The 19,821-nt window shown below is 44.9% G+C and overlaps 1 protein-coding gene and 1 long non-coding RNA gene across 2 annotated transcripts in view; both read right to left on the reverse strand.

Moving 5' to 3' along the window:
* The window catches only part of LOC139046985 (uncharacterized), a 30,118-nt gene extending 10,693 nt beyond the window's left edge, over nucleotides 1-19,425 (reverse strand). The window contains exons 1-2 of the long non-coding RNA XR_011507024.1: nucleotides 19,152-19,425; nucleotides 17,507-17,643 (exon numbers count right to left, since the gene is read on the reverse strand). This is a non-coding gene — a long non-coding RNA (uncharacterized lncRNA). The remainder of the gene's footprint in view (nucleotides 1-17,506; nucleotides 17,644-19,151) is intronic.
* LOC139046984 (putative nuclease HARBI1) lies at nucleotides 10,141-13,373 on the reverse strand (the record flags this gene model as incomplete). The annotated part of the gene is made up of 3 exons (XM_070520908.1): nucleotides 10,141-11,325; nucleotides 11,665-11,876; nucleotides 12,894-13,373. Coding segments are annotated over 3 exons (1,008 nt in total), but the record flags the coding sequence as incomplete, so codon positions are not given.
* Nucleotides 19,426-19,821: the final 396 nt, after the last annotated feature.

Genomic DNA, 19,821 nt, shown 5'->3' on the forward strand with positions numbered 1-19,821 from the left:
GATCACTTGTTGCCAATTCATATCAGGTGATTACTTAAGCATTACAGAATGAATGTCAAGGAGAGAGAACTACAGCCAAGGATGGTAGAAAATTGCGAAATGGGACAAGAATATGATGTTTCTAGGCATAGGATGCAATCAGCTCGTATAAGACGGGATTGTAGGGTGAGGCATTTGTTTTGCAGTGAACAAAAATAGGTTTGTGGTGCTGACAGTAGAGACTCGTGAAGGTGCAGGGTCACCTCAGCTGCTCGCACACTAATCAACATGACAATTGGCTCTGAAAAAGAAAACCCCAGTTTTGAAAAATAAAGCAATGTTGTCCCAACGCATTGTTTTACTAAGCATACTACACTAGAGGCTTCCACATTTAAGGGCACTTAGTACTAATAGTGCAATGAGCATTTTTCTTTGTAAATAATGGTTTGTATGTGGCTGATTCATTCCAATACACTTTTTTGCAGCAAAACATTCTGCTGCTGGAGCCACTCAACCGCCTGGTGGCAGTAGGCGAGCGCCAGGCACGTGCGCTTGAGAGTGCGGCAAAGGTCCAGAGGGCTGTTCCGCAACAGTAGTATCGGTGCCCTCACTGCTCTCCTGTCGAGCCCACAGAAGGCACCTTATAAAAGAGCTTTCAGTTTAATATTTTGTTTATTATTCAAGAACATGAATAAAATTATTGCAGTAAACGCCTGGTGGCAGTAGGCGAGCGCCAGGCACGTGCTCTTGAGAGTGTGGCAAAGGTCTAGAGGGCTGCTCCGCAACAGTAGTATCGGTGACCTCACTGCTGTCCTGTCGAGCCCACAGAAGGCAGCTTATAAAGGAGCTTTCAGTTTAATATTATGTTTATTATTCAAGAACATGAATAAAATTATTGCAGTAAACATTGTGCTGTGCATATTAGGAGACTTATAACATGCACTTTGTGTCCCTTCAAAATTGGCAAAAACGTAAGACAACCTGTGCCACTCTTGGACCATGTAAATAAAAAAATACACTAATGCAGCATACACGTCATCATGGTGTTTGTTCTTTTTATGTGCAAGAATACAGTGCATGTTCATTAGTCACAAGATGAACGGTGTGTGTAATTCACAATGAAGAAAGGAAACAGCAGGAGCTTAATAATGCTATCACCTATAGACTGTGCATATGACTGCAACACTCCCCGATTCAAATGTGCCATTACATGCATGTTCAATACCACATATTCTTTAACATTGTCTTATAATTGCATGTACCATATTTCACACATCTTAAGCCCTTGCATAGCACACTTCTGATGTATCCATTTCATAGGCCAAATAATTGTACACTTTTCCTTTCGTGTTGTATGAAAAGCAGCATCCTTTACAGTCGGATAAAACTTCAGAAGACAGGAGAGGCCCCACCCAGATGACCAAAGCGCAGCAGCCGATTGCCTACACGTCTAAAGAAATAGGCCCTCTCCAATGAGCAATATTAGTCTGTCTGGCGGCACGATATCAGTCTCGAGTGCATGCCCATTGGTGCAGGCTTGTGTTCACCTGCCTTAAAGTGCAGATTCCGCAGCATCCTAAAGTTGTATCCGACTATAGAAACACGTAATGCCTTGCACCAGTTGCATATACTTCTGCAATTTGATAGCACACAATGATCAGGAGCAGAAATCTATAAAGGCATCCAAGCAAAGCTGGCTGACCACACTTCCATTATGAGGGGCTGAAAAAGGTCTTGCCAAATATTCCCATGACGTCCTGGAAAAAGAGGTGGTGTTTGGCACTTCTTTAGAATCAAAAACAGATTACACTGAATGTTGTGTAGCACGTCAAAACAAACTGAGCTTGGTTATTTGCACAGCATGTAATGGGAGGTCGAGCTTCACTTAGGAAACAAACTGCTCTGTCCAGTACAATTTTGAGGCCGGTATGGCACCTATTATGGCACCGGTATGGCACCTATTATGTCAACAGTGTCTATATACAAATTACACTTTTCACAGGCCATTGATTTCACCATTATTTTTGTGTGATGGTTCTTTCAATCAGCGCTTGTATTACATGAGCAGTTGGATTTGAAAGCAAAGCTTTGTTTGCAAACCTTCCGACTTCCATAAGTGTGTGGCAAGGCACTGGCATGTTGTCGAATAGCTCACACTTCCTCGGTCCTGCACCAAAGAAGCCCAATGCTCTATTTTAAGCTGGATCGCACAACAATTCAACGGCACACAAAGAAGTGTAACACACACAGCAAAGCATTCTGCTGTGTGTATTTCTCTTTGTGTCCCGTCGAATTGTTCCCTTACAAAAATCGGTTTGACCTTTCAGTCACTCATGAGTCACCTATCAGTCACCTCTGTCACCTATCTGTAGACTCGACCTTTCTGTAGACTAAGTCCGCAGAATGTCTGCAGACACCGTGCGGACTGCAAGTAGACTTGTCTGTAATATGCGGGCCCAGTGAGTGTGTGTGTAAATATGTATATGTATCTATATATACATACATATTCTGAACCATGACATATTTTATAATTACGATTGAATAGTTTTGACCTTTCAGTCGCCCATGAGTCACCCACCAGTCACCTCCACGTAGACCTAGTCTGCAGAATGTCTGCAGACACCGTGCGGACTGCAAGTACACTTTTCTGTAATATGCATGCCCAGCGAGTGTGTGTGTGTGTGTAGATGTATATCTATATATAAACGCATATATATACATATTCTGAACCATGACACATTTTATAATTACGGTTCAATAGGTCTGACCTTTCAGTCACCCTTGAGTCACCCACCAGTCACCTCCACGTAGACCTAGCCTGCAGAATATCTGCTTATTGTCTGCAGACACTGTGTGGACGGCAAGTAGGTAGACTTGTATGTAATATGCATGCCATATATATATATATATATATATATATATATATATATATATATATATATATATATATATATATATATATTCTACATGACGCATTTTATAAGTTAAATCGGCTTCACCTTTCAGCCACCCACGAATCACACACGCACACAAGCACACCCACACACAAACACACACACACACACACGTGTGCACAACCTGAACCATGACACATTTTATCATTGCGCTCTGTTTTGCCATTTTAACATTTTGAAAACTTTGTCACTCATTGCTACAAGAACAGTCTGATAATGGCAGTTATATAAATCAATTATTTAATACTAATTGAAATAAGGTAATTGTTACATAACGTACATTAAATGCAGCAGTTATACTATGGCTCGAACCGCAGCCTGAATTTAAGGACATATCTACCGCGCGACGCCGACACCATCCATCCGACCACCGACTGCGTGGTTGCTTTCGGCGCCGGCCCCCAGGAGGCGCTGGCCGCGAGCACCGGTAAAATTACGGGTGAGATTATTTTCCCGTCTTCACCTGGTCACCGACAAATGACGGCGTGCACGCGTGCACGCCATGTGCACGCCGCATTGACGGCGACTGATGAGGTAGTGTACATGCTGTGCCGAGAGGAATTGTGGCAATTTTTGTGTGTATTAATGATTCGAAACCCCTGTGACTGCATAACGTAGCTCTCAGTGTTTTGCGTGTGGTGTGCCGATGCCAATTATCGTAGTTATGACCCGGTCGCGCTTTGTTACCGGCTCATGAAAAACCGATGGTACTCTCGCTGCGCTCGCATTCCATCACAGTGCGCGGAAGAATTTTTTGGAAGTTGTGCAATCACGTGCTGTAGTTCATCTGCAATTCTACGCTGTTGACGCCGGAGGCACCGTGCACCGACTGTCCTTCCTGCGGTACCTGTGCGATGCGGCAGCAGCTGTCACGGAGACTCGTTTACCGAGCACGCCTAGAAAGATAAGTACGGCGCGTACGCGCATTCTTGTGGTGCGTGAAGTGTGCATTTCTGTACGGATAACAAGATGATTAGTAACGTGACAAAAATGATCGTGCTTTTCGAATGTTCGTTCTTGTCGCAGGGCGCATTTAGCGAACAGTTTGATGAAAATTGCCCTAAAACGTGATGTTGCCAAAATCTATCGATTATTTGCTTTCTGCTGTGAAGTTTCCTTGCGCCGGGGACTGTTTGATTTGAATAGGCGCAAAAATTCAAGCAGGGAAAGTTACTATTTCTGTACGTAATTTTTCAGCGAAAAATCACATAGCCATTTCTAGAGGTACGTCGATTTGTCGTCTTCACAGCTAACGGCTGCGCGAGATGGCACCCGATTGCTGTGTACGACGCATGGCCAGATTTTAGCTTGTATGCAAGTTCTTTTATTTATATAGTGTCTTCAGAGAGCCTGTATTTCTTGCGATGGGTGTCATGTGTTTTTGTGTATTTGTAAATGGTTCCGAGATTTCAACAACAGTATCTATCGTTAATGGAAAAAATTGTTTTCTCACCTGAAAAAGAGGGAGTCTGTTCTTTTTCAATGCATCGTCCTTTGGGGCAGGGCTTTGTTGCACCGCATAAATAAATTAGGTTTTCGAACGCTTATCATGTGTTAACGAGTTTTCTGCTTGTGCAATTCGCATTTGACTTGGTAGAAACGTGCGTTTGTGTGAAGTTTTTTACAGTAGATTCATGTTTGCTCCAGTTCCATTTACATATTAACTGTCTGTAATGTAATAATCGGGTATCTGTGCAACCATGCAGCTTCATGTAGCTGTTTGTACGAGACTTTTCACAATGTCACAAGTTTACAGTTTCAGCAGGGCTTACAGTAAACTGAACATTTCTTCTTGTTTAGGGATGTCACGATTTTGTGAGCCAGAGGAATCTACACCACTTGGGAGCCTGCGGCACTTCTGCAGGCTGAACAGCGCGTCAAAGCATCTGATTTGCATGCCGCGACAAGGTGTGTGCTAGACGGTCACTGCCACTCACATGAGATGTCGGTACTCACTACTTCATTCCTTGGAAGCGATATTCTTGGTCCCAACCAAGCAGCCCGGAAGAAATCGGAGACAAATAAAATGTGCAAAGAATACTATTGCGTCAGTAATTTTATTGCATGCATGCCAGTTCCCCATAGTGTGGCTACAGAAATTCTCTCTAATGTCTGCCTAAATGCTGTAATCCTGTGACCACAATCTCGACACACTTTCTGCAGAAATGCTGTATCCTGCAGCTACACAGATTGAGCAGACTTTCTGCAGAAAGGGTGCACCGATTGGGCGCTGGGAGGTGACAGGGGGTGACAGAAAGTCTGTCACCTGTCTTCAGATATTCTGCATCCTGGGTGACTCGGGGTATGCAGAATTTCTGCAGAAAGGGTGCACCAATTGGGCGCTGGGAGGTGACAGGGGGTGACAGAAAGTCTGTCACCTGTCTTCAGATATTCTGCATCCTGGGTGACTCGGGGTATGCAGAATTTCTGCAGAAAGGGTGTACCAATTGGGCGCTGGGAGGTGACAGGGGGTGACTGAAAGTCTGTCACCTGTCTTCAGATATTCTGCATCCCGGGTGACTCGGGGTACGCAGAATTTCTGCAGCAAGTCAGCAATGATTTTTGTAAGGGTTGTGCAATTAAACTTCAAGCTTCTATACCAATACACCGTCTTCAAACTCACCAATGCTCTAGTTATTAGGCCACAATGGTGCACATCTTTGAAATTTCCCAACACAAATTAGTTCTCCGAAAAATCACAAATGTTAAATTTTGCAGCACAGCTGTATGTATGAACGTGCCATATTCTTCACCACTAAACTCACAGGAATCAAAGAGGCAAGCATTAACCAGCCTTGCTGCTCCCGTTACCATTATCATCATGACACCAATGGAAACACAGTGCCAGGTTTCAGAAAGGGAGTGCTGGAGGGAAAGGTGTGACAGCGAGGGCTTACAATAAAAATAAAAGTTACGAGACATGTTCAATGCCAATATATGCTGCATGTCGCTCAGCCTACTTTGGCAATGCGGCAAGTGTTTACTCGTTTGGGCATATCACGTTTTGTGTAATAGTTGCTCTAAACCTGTACAAATGGTCTATTTGCTCTGCAAGCTTTATTTTTATCATGGTAGGTTAAAGACCCACTTTTCATTGGCATCTGCACCACATTTCTCCCGATATGTAATAATGCCTTGGTGGTTCATGACATATTCACGTACAGAGAGTTCTGCAGAGTATCGGATGTGCATTGTTCTAATGCTTAAGAATTAGAGCCCCATTGTGAGACGAAAATATACAATTTATCCATCCAGAATAACGTCGCCCCCCCCCAAAAAAAAAGATGCACTGAACCTCTGGCACATGCATCTACAGTGAACAGAGCAAACAATCTGAAGTATTTTCTTCATGCAAGCCAACACACTAAGATTCTCAATGCATTTTCATTTCGCCACAAATGCATAGGCACAACCGGCTTGGCGCAACATCCACATCTCGCGCTGCAACAAATTGTGCAATGCCTCGCTGTTTCATAGTGCGGCCGATAGATTACGCATGACCAAAATTCAGCATTGTGCATACTTAGTAACTTCACCAATGAAGAACCCCAAGTTGTTTATGAGATTAGGATTCATAGGTTACTTCACACAATTAGTGATATCCATTTACCTATTTATACTTAACCCCTTTCTCAAGAAAGTGAGCCATTTGGAAGGCACCTTGACAGATAAGTAGAACAATCGACAAAAAGTGATCAACTGGCGAAAAAGTCTGTTAATCACAGTAACGCTGACATTGAAGGCGCCTTAATTCCTACGTACGTTCCGTCGACACACCCGACTACGTTCGTAATGTTCCCACGAAGTGGGAAGCATTCTTTTATATATGTCCGCTCCGCCGCAGTATTCTGGAAAGCTAGCCACCGCTTACGCACTGCCGCATCGATAAGCGCGTCATACACATCTCTGACACAGTGGCTAACAGTAGTTTGATGGCGTCCGATGTAACGCTCGGCGCCGACGCTTCCCTGAAAACTCTCAGTCCCGTAGAAACGGAGGGCACAGATGACTTGCTCTACGACGGTGAGCGAATGAAGCCCGCCACGCTGTCTCCGCAGACGAGAGTCTTCGCCTAGCTCGTCACACAGCCAGCACACTGATGTCTTCGACAGGCGAAAATGACGCTGAAACTCCCCGTCGGTCATGCAGGTGAACGGGTCCGGACGGTCATACTGACGCTTGCTGCCGCTGGATGCAATGAAACAGGCTGCTGCTGCCGCCGCCATGTTCCCGAGTTGAACTCGGAGGGGGTTTCGCGATGTACGAGTTTAGCACGAGTTCGCCTGTCAATCAAAACCAGAGGTCACGCCCCGCGCGAGGCATGTAACTATTGCGCGCGCACCCACTACAGTTGGGCCACGCCCAACTTATCTTCCGGCAACAGCGACGCGGTGTCGAGCTGAGAGGCATCAACAATCTTGACCGCCGACATAAAACACGCACAACGCACTGTCATCGATGATGTATTGAGCACCACTATCGAAAACAAAGCGTTGACTGTCGCTGGCATACATCCTCTCGGGCTGAGATGGCCGCACAACACGGTTTCACTGCCTGCATTGCGGCGCGTAGCGCACAGTAAATAATTATCGGCACGTCACTGTAGGTGCTTGCAAGGCGTCGAGGCGTTGAGGGGGACGACGATGCTGAGAAGTGTTTATTGCAGCAGTCGTTTCAGATGGCTGCTCTGTCATCGGTGATGAAACGGAGCCACAACGTCGTGAACACGATCAGCGTCCGAGAATCGCTCGCTCTTGTAGGCCCAGTGCAATGGCATTTCTTCATCACAAGCACTGCGCACTCAACAGTTCCAACACCTCTCTCCGTTCGAAATCTGATTTCATAAATGCACACAAGAGCCCTCACCTGCCAAAATGCGAGTGCTGCGGTGTCGTTACGATATCCATCTGCGATCGCTGCTGGCTCCAGCAGAGGTAATCCGCAAGTGCCTTCGACTGCACAACACACTCATATACTGCGTACATGCGCTCAGAGGCGCCTTCACTGGGCAAGCGATGACAAGCGATGAATTCTGTCGCTGGGGAAGCACGCACGTTTCGTAATGTATCGCAGAGGCTTCGCGCACAAAGATAAACTGGTACATTTTCACTGAACTGCGTCACTACGCACTCTAAAATAACATACCGCCATTTTACAACGACAGCTGTTGTGTCGTTTTTGGTCGGTAAAGCGGGGGCCTTAAAGCCTAGTGAAGCGCCTGCGATGAACAGCCGTACCGCGGCGCTGCGTTTCTATTCTCCTAATAGAGAAAGAGTGGCCATGACCCTCCATGGATCATGACCGACTTTATTGAGAATAGCACTGCAGCGCCCCTAGGCGACTTATCACCGTATGAACGCCCTCGTGCGTGCGACCCGCTTCAATGTACCGCTTCTAAGCTTTCGCCTCCCTGCCGCCACTCACGGCAAGAAGTGCAAAATTTAATAATTTGCTCGATCTCCGTTTGTCATCACAAATTTCTAGCATTGAAAACGAAAAACAGATACCTAAAGAAATAAAAATGTACGTTATTTTATTTGTCGTATTTTAACGTATTCGTTTGAGTGAAAGTGTAGGTGCAAGAATGCGCCGCATGTACCCCGTTCGCATTCGATGGAGGATAGATAGATAGCGCCCGAAAGATGAGGCACGCCCTTGACGCGCCCGGGAAAGGCGTGGCAAACGGCTCACGGCAAGTGTGCTGACAGACAGCGGGGCAGTCACGGTATCGCTAAGTTGCGATAATCCGTTGATAAAAATACGCGGCGCTGGCGCGTTTCGTTGTGCAGCCTTCTGCGCTTGAAACGTGGAAGCAGCGTGCCGCGCAGGGTGCGCTCATGTTGTCATACGCGACTTCTTGTCTACATATTTTTTTGCCTGCACCTTCGGCCCGTTCCGCGCTATCTCCGTTCACTGACTGCCGTCGAGCAAACTCGGGCAAAACTCGGGTGAACGAGAAACTCGACGCATCCTGCATAGCACCCCTGATCTCAGTTTTATGAAACTGTGTGGCGAAAGTGCAGCTGTTGACCTGAGCGTTGGTGAGAACTACCGCTGTGAAAAGCTGCACTCGTTCTTACGGGAGTACTCGCGAGACGACATACTCAATTGCGGTGAGACCGGACTTTTTTTTTAAGCTTATGCCAGAGAAGACCCTTTCCATGGTGGAAAACACAGTAAGGGACGAGTTACTGTTTTGGTCGGCAGCAATATGTCAGGGACAGAAAAGCTGCCAATGCTCATCATCGGCAAGTCGAAAGCTCCGAGGTGCTTTAAAGGTGTAAAGTACCTGTCTGTCTTGTATGAGGCGAACAAGAAGGCATGGATAATACAGCAGTTTTTTGAAAGCTATGTGAGAAAACTAGATCATAAATTTGATCTAGAAGGCCTTTACAAAGTTTTGTTGTTTGTCGACAACTGGGCTGCACACGGGCACATAAACAACTTGCGTAGTTTTAGTAGAACAAAACTCTGTGGGAGATATCGAGAAAAAAAATCATTTTTTTTTCTCTCTCGAAGTCTGTGAGTCGAGTTCTTACCCCCAAACACGACAAGTATCCTACAGCCGATGAACCAAGGCGTGATACGTAACCTGAAGGTGAAGTATCGGTCACGCTTGCTTTCGTGTGTGGCGTTGTGCCTCGACAGTGGAAAAGCCTACTCTGTTGATTTGTTTGGAGCACTCAGCATGCTCGCTGATGCGTGGAAGTCGATGGCCACCCACAACGCTGTGCAACTGCTTCCACCACGCGGGATTTGTGTTGAATGGCAACTCGGCTTTCTTGGACGAGGATAGTGTCGTCGAGCAGCTGTCTGGCAGTGAGCACCTCATCGACAACTTTCGCACTGCAGGCGTCAAAATTCCCTCGACCGTTTCGTTTTCGGAGTTCACGGACGTGGACAGCGAGTTGGAACTGTGCGCCGGGCTCACGGATGAATAAATCATTCGCCAAGTGCTTGCAGAGTCCGAGAGCGATGATGACTCGCATACAGCAGCGCAGTCGACCTAAGCTTAGCTGATGCAAGCGGTCGCAACTCTTTCGTCGGCTTATGGCGACACGACACCTCTTGCCAAAATTCAGGCGGACCTGTTTGCACGCAAGCGAAGCATGGTTTAGAAGATCAATCACTTTTTCCAGCCTCCAACTCAATAGTAAGCAATAAATTGAGTTTTTGGGGGGCACATTTGTTTTTTCGGACTGCCTGATTTTTCTAACATTTTCGCGGTCCCTTGAGCGTTCAAAAAACCTGTCATCAACTGTACCAAGTGCAGGTTAGCTTGATACATATTATAGGCGTGCAGCACGTGTGCTACAGCCAGCCCTGCAGTTTGGCCTACGTAGTTACTTTATGTGGCCACAGAATGAGTGAGAGGATGACTTGCTGCTAGCAGGCTTTCTAAATGCAGCGCGAGAAGGTCGGGGCAACGAACACACATAGACGGGACGGGTGCAGATAGACAGATGGTAACTGGTCTTGGAAGACGGTATGAATACATGAAGTTGCCCAAACCTGGATTTTGATTTACTGCTAGCTCCTTCGTGTTAGCACGCTGAATGGAAGGTGCATGTTTATCTCCCACCCTTGATGCCAGTTTCGTCGCAAAGCACCATGAATTTTCTATTCGCACATGTGTTGTGAAACAGCCTGCATGCAGCCACCATAACACAGTGCAAGTTTAAAGTATGCATGTGTTGGAAAGCTGGCGCACGCCAGGACGCTGCACTCCCCCTTCTCTCGCGGACAGAGAGAAACGGATCGTCCGGTTACGAGTAGCGTGCATATGCTGCGCTGATGAAGTTCACTACACATGCGTCAAGAGCCGGGAAACTTTTCCCCCGTTTAAACCGTCTGCGTAGATTGCCGATAGATTTTGGGCAGCACACAAAGAGCGCATCCCCGCTTATGTTCCACGAGGAGGCATGCAAGAACATAACACTACAGTTGTTTGCCCGGAAATGAACGTACTGAATCGCTGAATGCACCACCAGTTCAACCTACCTACCTGCCTATTTTTGTCCTTTTTAATTAAAGAGTAATCTAAAGTGAATGCATATGGAGTGAATGAATATGGATTTACGAGAAATAATCGGCAATAATACGAGCACGGGTTCTAAATCCACTGGAATCTTGTACTGCGGTCTGTGGCTGTCCATTCGGCAATGTTGGTCCAGGCTGGTGAACACTGGGTGCAGTGAGGGGCTGTACATCGGGAGGGCATGGGTCACGCAGAATTCTGCTGAGGTTGTGAAGTGCCGCACATGCAGTGATAACTACAAGTGTAGTGTTTGTTTGAACTTGCAGCTTCATCTGAAGGCATGGAAATCTCCTCTTCCATATGCCGAACACACGTTCCACACTGTTTCGTGTTTTTGCTTGTGAATTGTTGTACCTGAAAAAAAATAGCTGCATTATTTTTCTTTGCCGTGAAAACATTAACAGAAAGAGAGGCGATCAATTGCTCTTGATGTAATATGAACAGTGCTTTTCTTTCTTTGTTTGATGTATTTTGCCATTCGGCGATGAGCTCTTGAAATGAATTGCGGGAACATTATTGAAAATGAGCAAATAAAAAGTGTTTCAATTCTGTGTTGGCTTTTGTCTAGTCTTGCATGTTCAAATATGTTGCTTTGCATGCAAGAAGCTTTTCGACCATTTTTGCAGGACACTTTCTTCTTGAAAATAATTGTGATAATCTGCAGCACTGCCTCATAGAAATTAGCTAGCTTGCCTGTACTCTGGGCTGCCTTGGTCAGGATCCTTGAGTGGAGTCATGAGGTATGGCCTGCAGGCATAGCCTATATCTCCGAGAAGAATCCCGGGGACGACACCAGTCTCGTAGAGCACTCTTGCACGGCTGCTGTCGAAAATTCTGCTATCATGGGCAGACCCTGGCCAGCTGGCCACTACATCATAAAATTGTAGGTCAGGGCCCGTGATGCCCTGCAAAACAGCAACTTTCATTAATAAGGGCGGTAGGTATCCAAAATGTACTTGCACATAGAGAAAATTCTGTACAGGTAAGCATTTTATGGTGGCGTCACATTCATAACCGACAGACTGGTTGACTTTTTTTGTCATTAGTTAAGTATGAGCATTACTGTAAAGCCCCACAGTAATGGTTATATTGATTGTGCAAAATGCGCGAATACACTTGTTGAAACCAGAGTGGTAAAACAAAAGCGGGTGCTCCAATAATCCTGTTCTCGTAATAGTGTAGCTCTGTGATAGAGTTATGCAGTGGAATCTGATTACATGATCATGTTCGATACGAATTTTTGAGTCATCCCGGCCCAAGTACATTAGCTTAACAACGTGCTAAATTTCAGATTTTGCGAACCGCTTGTAACGCGCTTGGTGATCCGAAGAGCCGAGTCGTCGTGTGATCTGCGGTACGTGCGAGCGTGAATAATTAACGAACGCGTGCAGCGTGAATAATTAACGAACGCGTGCATATGCTTCCCCAAATTTCATGACGCAATCTTCGCCGCATAACAGCACTGTATTCCGACAAAGGTGACTTTAGCAATTATATGTACCCCTGCCGAATTTTCAGGCGCGTTTGTTCTCATTACGTTCCGTTACATTGGGGTTAATAACCTACTGATATTTTTTATGTCCCTAAAAATACACACACAATCGAGATTATACTGGGTGAAAACGTAAAGGGTTATATACTGGCGGCGCTGTGATTTCATCGGCACGACGCTGAGGAAAACGTTGCCGGTTCAAAGTGCTGGTCACGGCACTTGCATTTTAATGAGGGGCAAAACGTTGGTGCAGATTCGGGTTAGCAAATTCGAAACATCGACAACTGTCGTTGCACTGGCGGTGTGAAACCGCGTCGTAAATGATTCTGGTGGTTTACTTGGTGTTACGTCTGTTACATACAGAGTCGTACTACCAGCGGCATTCTGTACCGCTTCTGTTTGCGTTACGATATTTGAAATGGGCACTCACCTGAACATTTATCGAAAAGTATCCTTTTCGGTTGCGATAAACCTCGGCGTGGTCACCACCAGGGCTCTTAATCGGCACATGGGTGCAGTCAATGCACCCGCTGACACCGGGAAACTTTCCTAACTTATAAAATTCGCTCATCACACCGCTCACTTCTGAAGCGGCAGGGAACTTCACAAGCGCGGTGAACAGGCTTCTCGCGATCATGGTGGATACGCGCTCGATGACCCGGGAGACCGTTGGCTGCGAAACATTTACGAGGTCCCCGGTCACAATTTGAAATGTGCCTGCTCCATAGAACCGCAGTGTTATAAGGAGCTGCAGGAGAGGCGGCACAGGGAACCCACGTCCGTCGGTGCGTTCCCGCAGAGGCAGCATTGCGAGCAGCTGCTGCACGGCACTTTTGCTGAAGCGGAATCGGCACAAAAACTCGTCGTCGTTGTAAAGCTCCATGGGATTTAAACGATCCCTGACTACTCGACGCGGCGGTTATGCGTATTCGAAGGCTGCTCCAGTCGATATTTCTTCGTGGCGATCCAGGTAGCCCACAAACTCCTCGAAGTCGTCCATCGCCGCCATTTTGTTTGTATACAAGGGAGCGTTAAGGTAGGTCAGAGGCTACCTTAACCGAGCCTTACTTATCACGACCATAAGTACGAGAAAAGTTCTGCGATAAGTACAAGGTTGGTTCTTGAAACGCGTTAAGGGCTGTTCACTGACTTAAGTCATAAGCATAAGTATAAGTTTGGTTTGTGAATACGGCGGTTAGTGCAGGCTATGTACATGGCGAGTTCACAGCATTCCCTGCACTCGGCCGAAAGGTAGTGCATGTTTACGCATCAGGTGTGGTGCCGCTTCTGCATGAGCGATGCGCAGAAATCAGAGTTTCATACAATAATTACTAGAGGGAACTCTGACGTTAGTGTCCACAGGAGATCAAACAAGAACGGCTGTACCAGCATGGAAATTATGGGAAGTACATGGATTTGCCTAAACTTCGTCTGTTTGGCTTCAAACGGCTTTGTGACTTTGTATTCTAGTCATTTTCAACAATATACTGTGTAATAAATAAATAAACATTGAAATCGTCCGACAACAGGATTCAAACACAGGAACTCTAGAACAGAAGTCTGATATTGAAACCATTAAGCAACGGAGGCATATAACGACAAGCGAGTGCAACGCCTTGATGAATTTATCGCGGGCATACTAGTGCCTTGAGAGGCTTGGTGCCCTTCGATTTGGCTACCTGGACAAGCTCAATCGTTGCAATTAATAGCAATTGTGCGTGTTGGCGCCGTCTTCTGCACTTCGAAGAGTATAGACTGCGCCGAAATTTACGACAATAAGATTTATATAGCGTATAATATACGAAGCCACAAGAACGTCTGAATTCACAAGCACGAATATCAGACAAATCCATGTGCTTCCCATCATTCCCATGGTGGTACGACTGCAGCGCCAGAGTTCCCTCTAGTAATTACTGTAAGAAACTCTATGGCAGAAATAACCGAAGTGCCTCGCATTTTGTTCTGGAGTAATAAACTAAGTTTTGCTGGTCCCATAAATCTTACTGGTCATTAATTCCAAGTTTTAGTGCAGTCACATGTCTAGTAGGCAATTGTATTTTGCATAAACATTGCAAAGCCAACTGTGATGAATGTTCACTCTGGTAAATTGTTTATGATCGAGTAGCATAGACTACTGAAGCAATCTCTGGAAGGCAAGTGAAGTAATCTTTTTATTAGCAGCCTTTAAACAGCATTCGAGCATATGACACATGCACGTCAGATATGCAGATATTTCCTTGACTAAGCAAGAAGCGATGCTTCATGTTCCACGAGGCTACTTCTATCAAAGCAGTATTGGTGCTCTCTAAAAACAATGCCAATGCAGATGATCCAAATATTTTTCAGGGGCAACAGCTATGCCTGAAATCATGCTAGATTAGTTTTTTTAAACACATGCTCAGACCATGTTAGAAGTGCTTCTTAAAATCCTCCTATTTATTAGACTAGTCATATATCTGTACACAAAGGCTAGTAATTAGGTCCCATGCTATATCATCTTAACAAAAACTTCACTTAGTAATACACATGCTGTGATAAGATTTGAGACCACATTGAGATGCTGAACAAGGTGAATTCATTATTTTTAAAATGAAGCTCCTGTTGTTCCAAACGAGAAGAACGGATACTGAGGGTCAAAAATTTTCTGAATCACAGCTGGAAGATGCCAGGGAAGGCACGTGGAAACTTATTTGTAATTTTCTATTTAAATGTAAAAATGATAAAAGGAAATGAAAATGGTAAAAAAAAGAGGCATGGGGGGAGAACGAACCTACAGCCTTTGCATTAGGCATGCGATGCACTAACCACTGTGCCACCAAGGCAGCATTCAACCATCCACAATGGCCCCTCAGATTGTCGACGCTCGAACACGGCCGTAGTACCACAGTGGTTAGTATATCACATGCGTAATGTGAAGGTTATGGGTTCGTTCCCCACCAAGAGGTGGATATCTTTTAATCCACTTTCACTTACCTAGAATTCATCATTTCTATACTTCATATAAAAAACTTAAAACATGTTCCTCTATGCTTTCCTTGGCCTCATTATCTGCTGGCTTCTTCCAGTTCTGTTACTTCCAACACTTATACATATTCTAATCTGGTAAGTAAACAGTTCTGTATGATGCTGGAATGCAATATCAAAAATTATTACAGGGCCGTGTTATATAGAATGCCTTACATTGCCCAGGCAAGGTGTATTTAAGTCAATCTGAAAAAAAAACAATTCCCACTCTAGGCAGAAATGCTGTGTACTGCTGTGTGCAACAGGGTTTAACGAAAACAACTTGTTCAGAAATAAAGCCACCAAACAACGAGGAAATATGTAAACTAGATGAAAATTTGTGCAGTTGCATGTTAAAAATTTAGCACAGCAACAGATGTATACATAATGAAGGAAGCGCGAGGATGGTTTATTTTGGACACACGGGGCAATATACTTGAAAGATGCATATGAGCTTACATGTGGAGAAATATTGTTTATGTAGCAGCTAAACTACGAACAGGCCTAGAACACACTGATGCAAGGTGTCGAGCATGTAAATCTTATCATGCCCTTAAGTGAAAGAAACATGGCTGTTTCTCATGATTTGCTGCATATGGCTGGCTAACACAACTTAGCCACTTCTATATATGCCTTGTAATTACCAGGTGGTCTGTATGACATGTGCAAGCTTTAAATATGTACAAGTGCCACGTAGCTGGACAGCACCAAGGCAATGTCGTTTGCCATCGTTTTGAGGAAGTGAAACCAATTCTTACATTTCTTCTAATTAGTTAATTAGTTAGTAACGATTACTTAACTGCTCAAATATTATATTCAAAGCAAAAGTGTCAGTGCGAAAATTGTAGAGCATCCTGAAAAATTCCCAATCCAGCTTTCTACTGCTCAATAGGTGCAACAAATTTTTCTTTCAAGCTAGAAAGAAGCCAGTGAACACATGCAAGAAGTGCCGTGCAACTAACTGCTCGTGCACCTGAACACCATTTGGCTCCTCCTTTCATGCTTGAAAAAAACTTTTTGAAAAGAATATTTTAGAAGTTGATTAATTATTATTGACTATGTTTTAGGCAAAATGCATGAAATAATGTGACTGCCACCGCCATTTTCGGCGACATGAATTGACTCCATTTTCATGTCCAAATCCAGCTATACATGGTGCGTGTTTTGAGCTGGTTCTGAAATTTAGGCTGGTTTTGACTAATTGAAGCTTTGCACTTTAATAATGGAGTCAGGTTAAAAAGAAATTGGTACATAAACGGCCACTGAGAGTACTACATACTCCTTTAACTTAGTGCAAAGTGCTTGTGAGCCAAGAAGTTGGTAGTTCTAAGCAGTATTTCTCATTTTGACCTGGTGTAATAGCCCACTTACTATGATGCCATGCTTCTCAGTCATGCTGGTCCCAGCTTCAATCTAGGCCATGGCAGCTGCCCTCCAATGAGGATAAAATGCAATACCGCTTATGCACTTAGATTCAGGTGTACATTAAAGAAGCCAGGTTACCAAAACTTTAGGTTTTGGGATGTAAAAGCCCATAATCTAATTTTAAAATCGAAAAGTGCTTTATTAGGAGCAGGGGCATCATTTAGAGCTTTTACTGCACTGCCATGGCACCAAGAAGCTCCAAGTAAATAAAAACAATTTCTTAGACAATGTACATATCTTGCAAACATTTACAAACACTTCTCTGCATGCACCTCCGTTGCTGTTATATTTAGATCCGTATGCCAAGGCGGGCTATGATGTTAGAACATGTTTCAAATTTCTTTTAGCGCTTTAAAGTTGTTGGTTATTTTGCATCTCACTGTGTGTCGAACGCACATTTCAGTGCATCAATTTCTTCAGAAAGTGCACTCCTCTTTATTTATTTGTGCATGCAAAAAGGGTTCAGAACTGCTTTCTGAAGGTCTGTATAACAAGCAAAAAACAATTCTATGTAGGCTGCACAAAGAGAAAGGATTGGTTTGTAAATATGTTATTTAGTTCTTAAAAAAAGAGGCAGCTGTCAGTATTCTGTTGCAAAGTAAAAATTGCCCCTACCTGGCTCTGCTTCATTTTCCAATGTTGATGGTCCATTCGGGGGCACTCAACTGATAGGCTGCACTTTGGCGATGTCGGGTGTGCTGTCGCCAGGCCCAAGGTCGATCGACATCCTCACCAAAAGTAGAGTCCAAACGCTATAAAAAAAATATCTCATCATTTTGCTCTCAGTTTTGTCATCTTGCGTGTTTCACACACGGCCGTCAGTGAAATATTTCGTCACTTGGATACTGAAAGAAATTCAAGCATTTTCTGGCAGCCAAGCTGATGATGATGATGTGTGGTGTTTTATGGCGCAAGGGCCAGGTTTGGCCAAAGAGCGCCATGACAAGTGGTAATGTTGACGATGTATAATGGAAGATGTGACTTGGCTGTAAACTGGCCTAAAAATTGTCGATGTGAAGTGCGTAAAATCTACGTGCTATAACATTATGGCGATGACTAATGACAAATACTATTAACATTAAAATCCATCGTGGAATAATGATGCAAAATAGAAAATATATAGAATGGTAAAATTACTTGGAGCACTGCTGCCTCGCGGGAGCCCTTGAAACACAAGGGCCTAGAGGCATGTGCTATACGAAAGAGCTATCACAGCGGCATCCTCTGAAGAGAAGGTGGCAGCCAGGCTGAATACACAGTAAATGGAGAACATTAAAGAGCAGATGCAGTTGTCACATTAGATTGATCAAGTACAGCAGAAATGGAAAATAAATCAGTGATACTGTGTCTGTTGGCTTTGAATGCAAGAAACGTAAAAACAGGGCCTTGCAGCCACGCCACTTTGAATTTCCCGCGTTTGCTACACCTCACAAGTTTGGCATCGTCCGGTACTCGGGGATAGTAACCGCTTAAAATCAAGATGAACGAGCGTCAGCATAAATGAACAGGATACTTAACCGGGCAATATAGGCGCATAAAACAACTCACGTAGCGAAGCTACTGTCAATTACCCGATGACGCATCTGGGGGCGGTGCAGTTTGGGCGAAAAATTCAAAAAGGAATGCGAGTTTCACTTGTTTCACGCCTACTAAGCTAACACAGAATTTGAGTTTCTTACTAAACTATACTGGATATTTACGCTCCGAATAAAACGCTGGAAATTTTGTTACCTCACATTGCATACGTATGAGTGAGGAAATTGCTTTTATTGTGTTCTACCCAGACGGCACGCAGCAGCTACCACTCTCATGCAACAAAAGCATGAAAGTGGTACTCGTGACACCGAAAACAAACATATACAGCGCCAACGTTACGCCCCTTAGAGTTGGAACTAAGCACGATCAAGCCATTTAGTTTTCTAGCCTTCATAACGCCATAAACACGACCAAACATCGAGCGAAAAAACTCTGCTCTCGAAAATTATTACCGCTTCCATTTATACACCTATCGCTGCCACAAGCAAACGCCAATGGGCTAGCTATCCACTAGCCGCAGATTAGACTGACAGCAACATATTACGGTAACGTAAAACAATTCCCACGCTGACTTAGTAGCCGCGGTATGCTCTAAGTGCCAAAGTTCTCGTTTGCCGCTCCAAATTCACACCATGATCACGGGCACTGCATCTTTCACATGAAATATTGCACGCTTTGCTCCGGAGCTCAATAGGAGGGCGAAACGCATTTGCACGTACAGTACCTGAAATCCGCATGCCGGAAACCCGTCGACGCTTCCGAGAACGGGGCGCACAGCCATACACCCGTACGGCGGCTTGACTTGGACGTGAGGCACTTCTATCAAACATTTAACATGCGACATGCTTCACACTGATTGCGCGAACACCAAAAAATGACGCAGGCCGCATTGCGACGCCGAGCAGACGTGCATCCACCGATGAGCTGCGTGCGCGGATTGCAGAGAACAAAGCCATACAAAACGTTAGGCGCGAGAAGATGGCGGCTCTCGTTGCGGAGACGAAGCGAACGAAGCAATGACGCGCGAATGAATGTTGCCAACTGTGGGTTCCGCGTTATGCCGGCGGTGGTGGCTTTAGTGGCGTGTGTTGCGGCTGTCTAATTTTTTATTTCTTTTTCCCAAACAGTATAATTAAGATCAGTTATTTGTTTGAATTTTTAACTGTGTCATTAGGCATTATCTTTGTCTTTTTATGCTATTAAGCGGCCAATTATGGCCTCCCAGGTTCGCGCACAAATCTCAGAGGCCATAAGACAACTCGTTAGGAGATGCCGTTCTTGTCGTTAACGTTTCATCATCGTTTCTTCAACTGAGATAGGTAGTGTCCCTTTTCCCGGGGTTGGGAGGGGGCGATCAAGACGGCATCGCTCAGCGGGGGGCGGGGGAGTAGGTT

This window comes from Dermacentor albipictus, chromosome 6, assembly GCF_038994185.2.
Source record: "Dermacentor albipictus isolate Rhodes 1998 colony chromosome 6, USDA_Dalb.pri_finalv2, whole genome shotgun sequence".
Classification (NCBI taxonomy): domain Eukaryota; kingdom Metazoa; phylum Arthropoda; class Arachnida; order Ixodida; family Ixodidae; genus Dermacentor; species Dermacentor albipictus.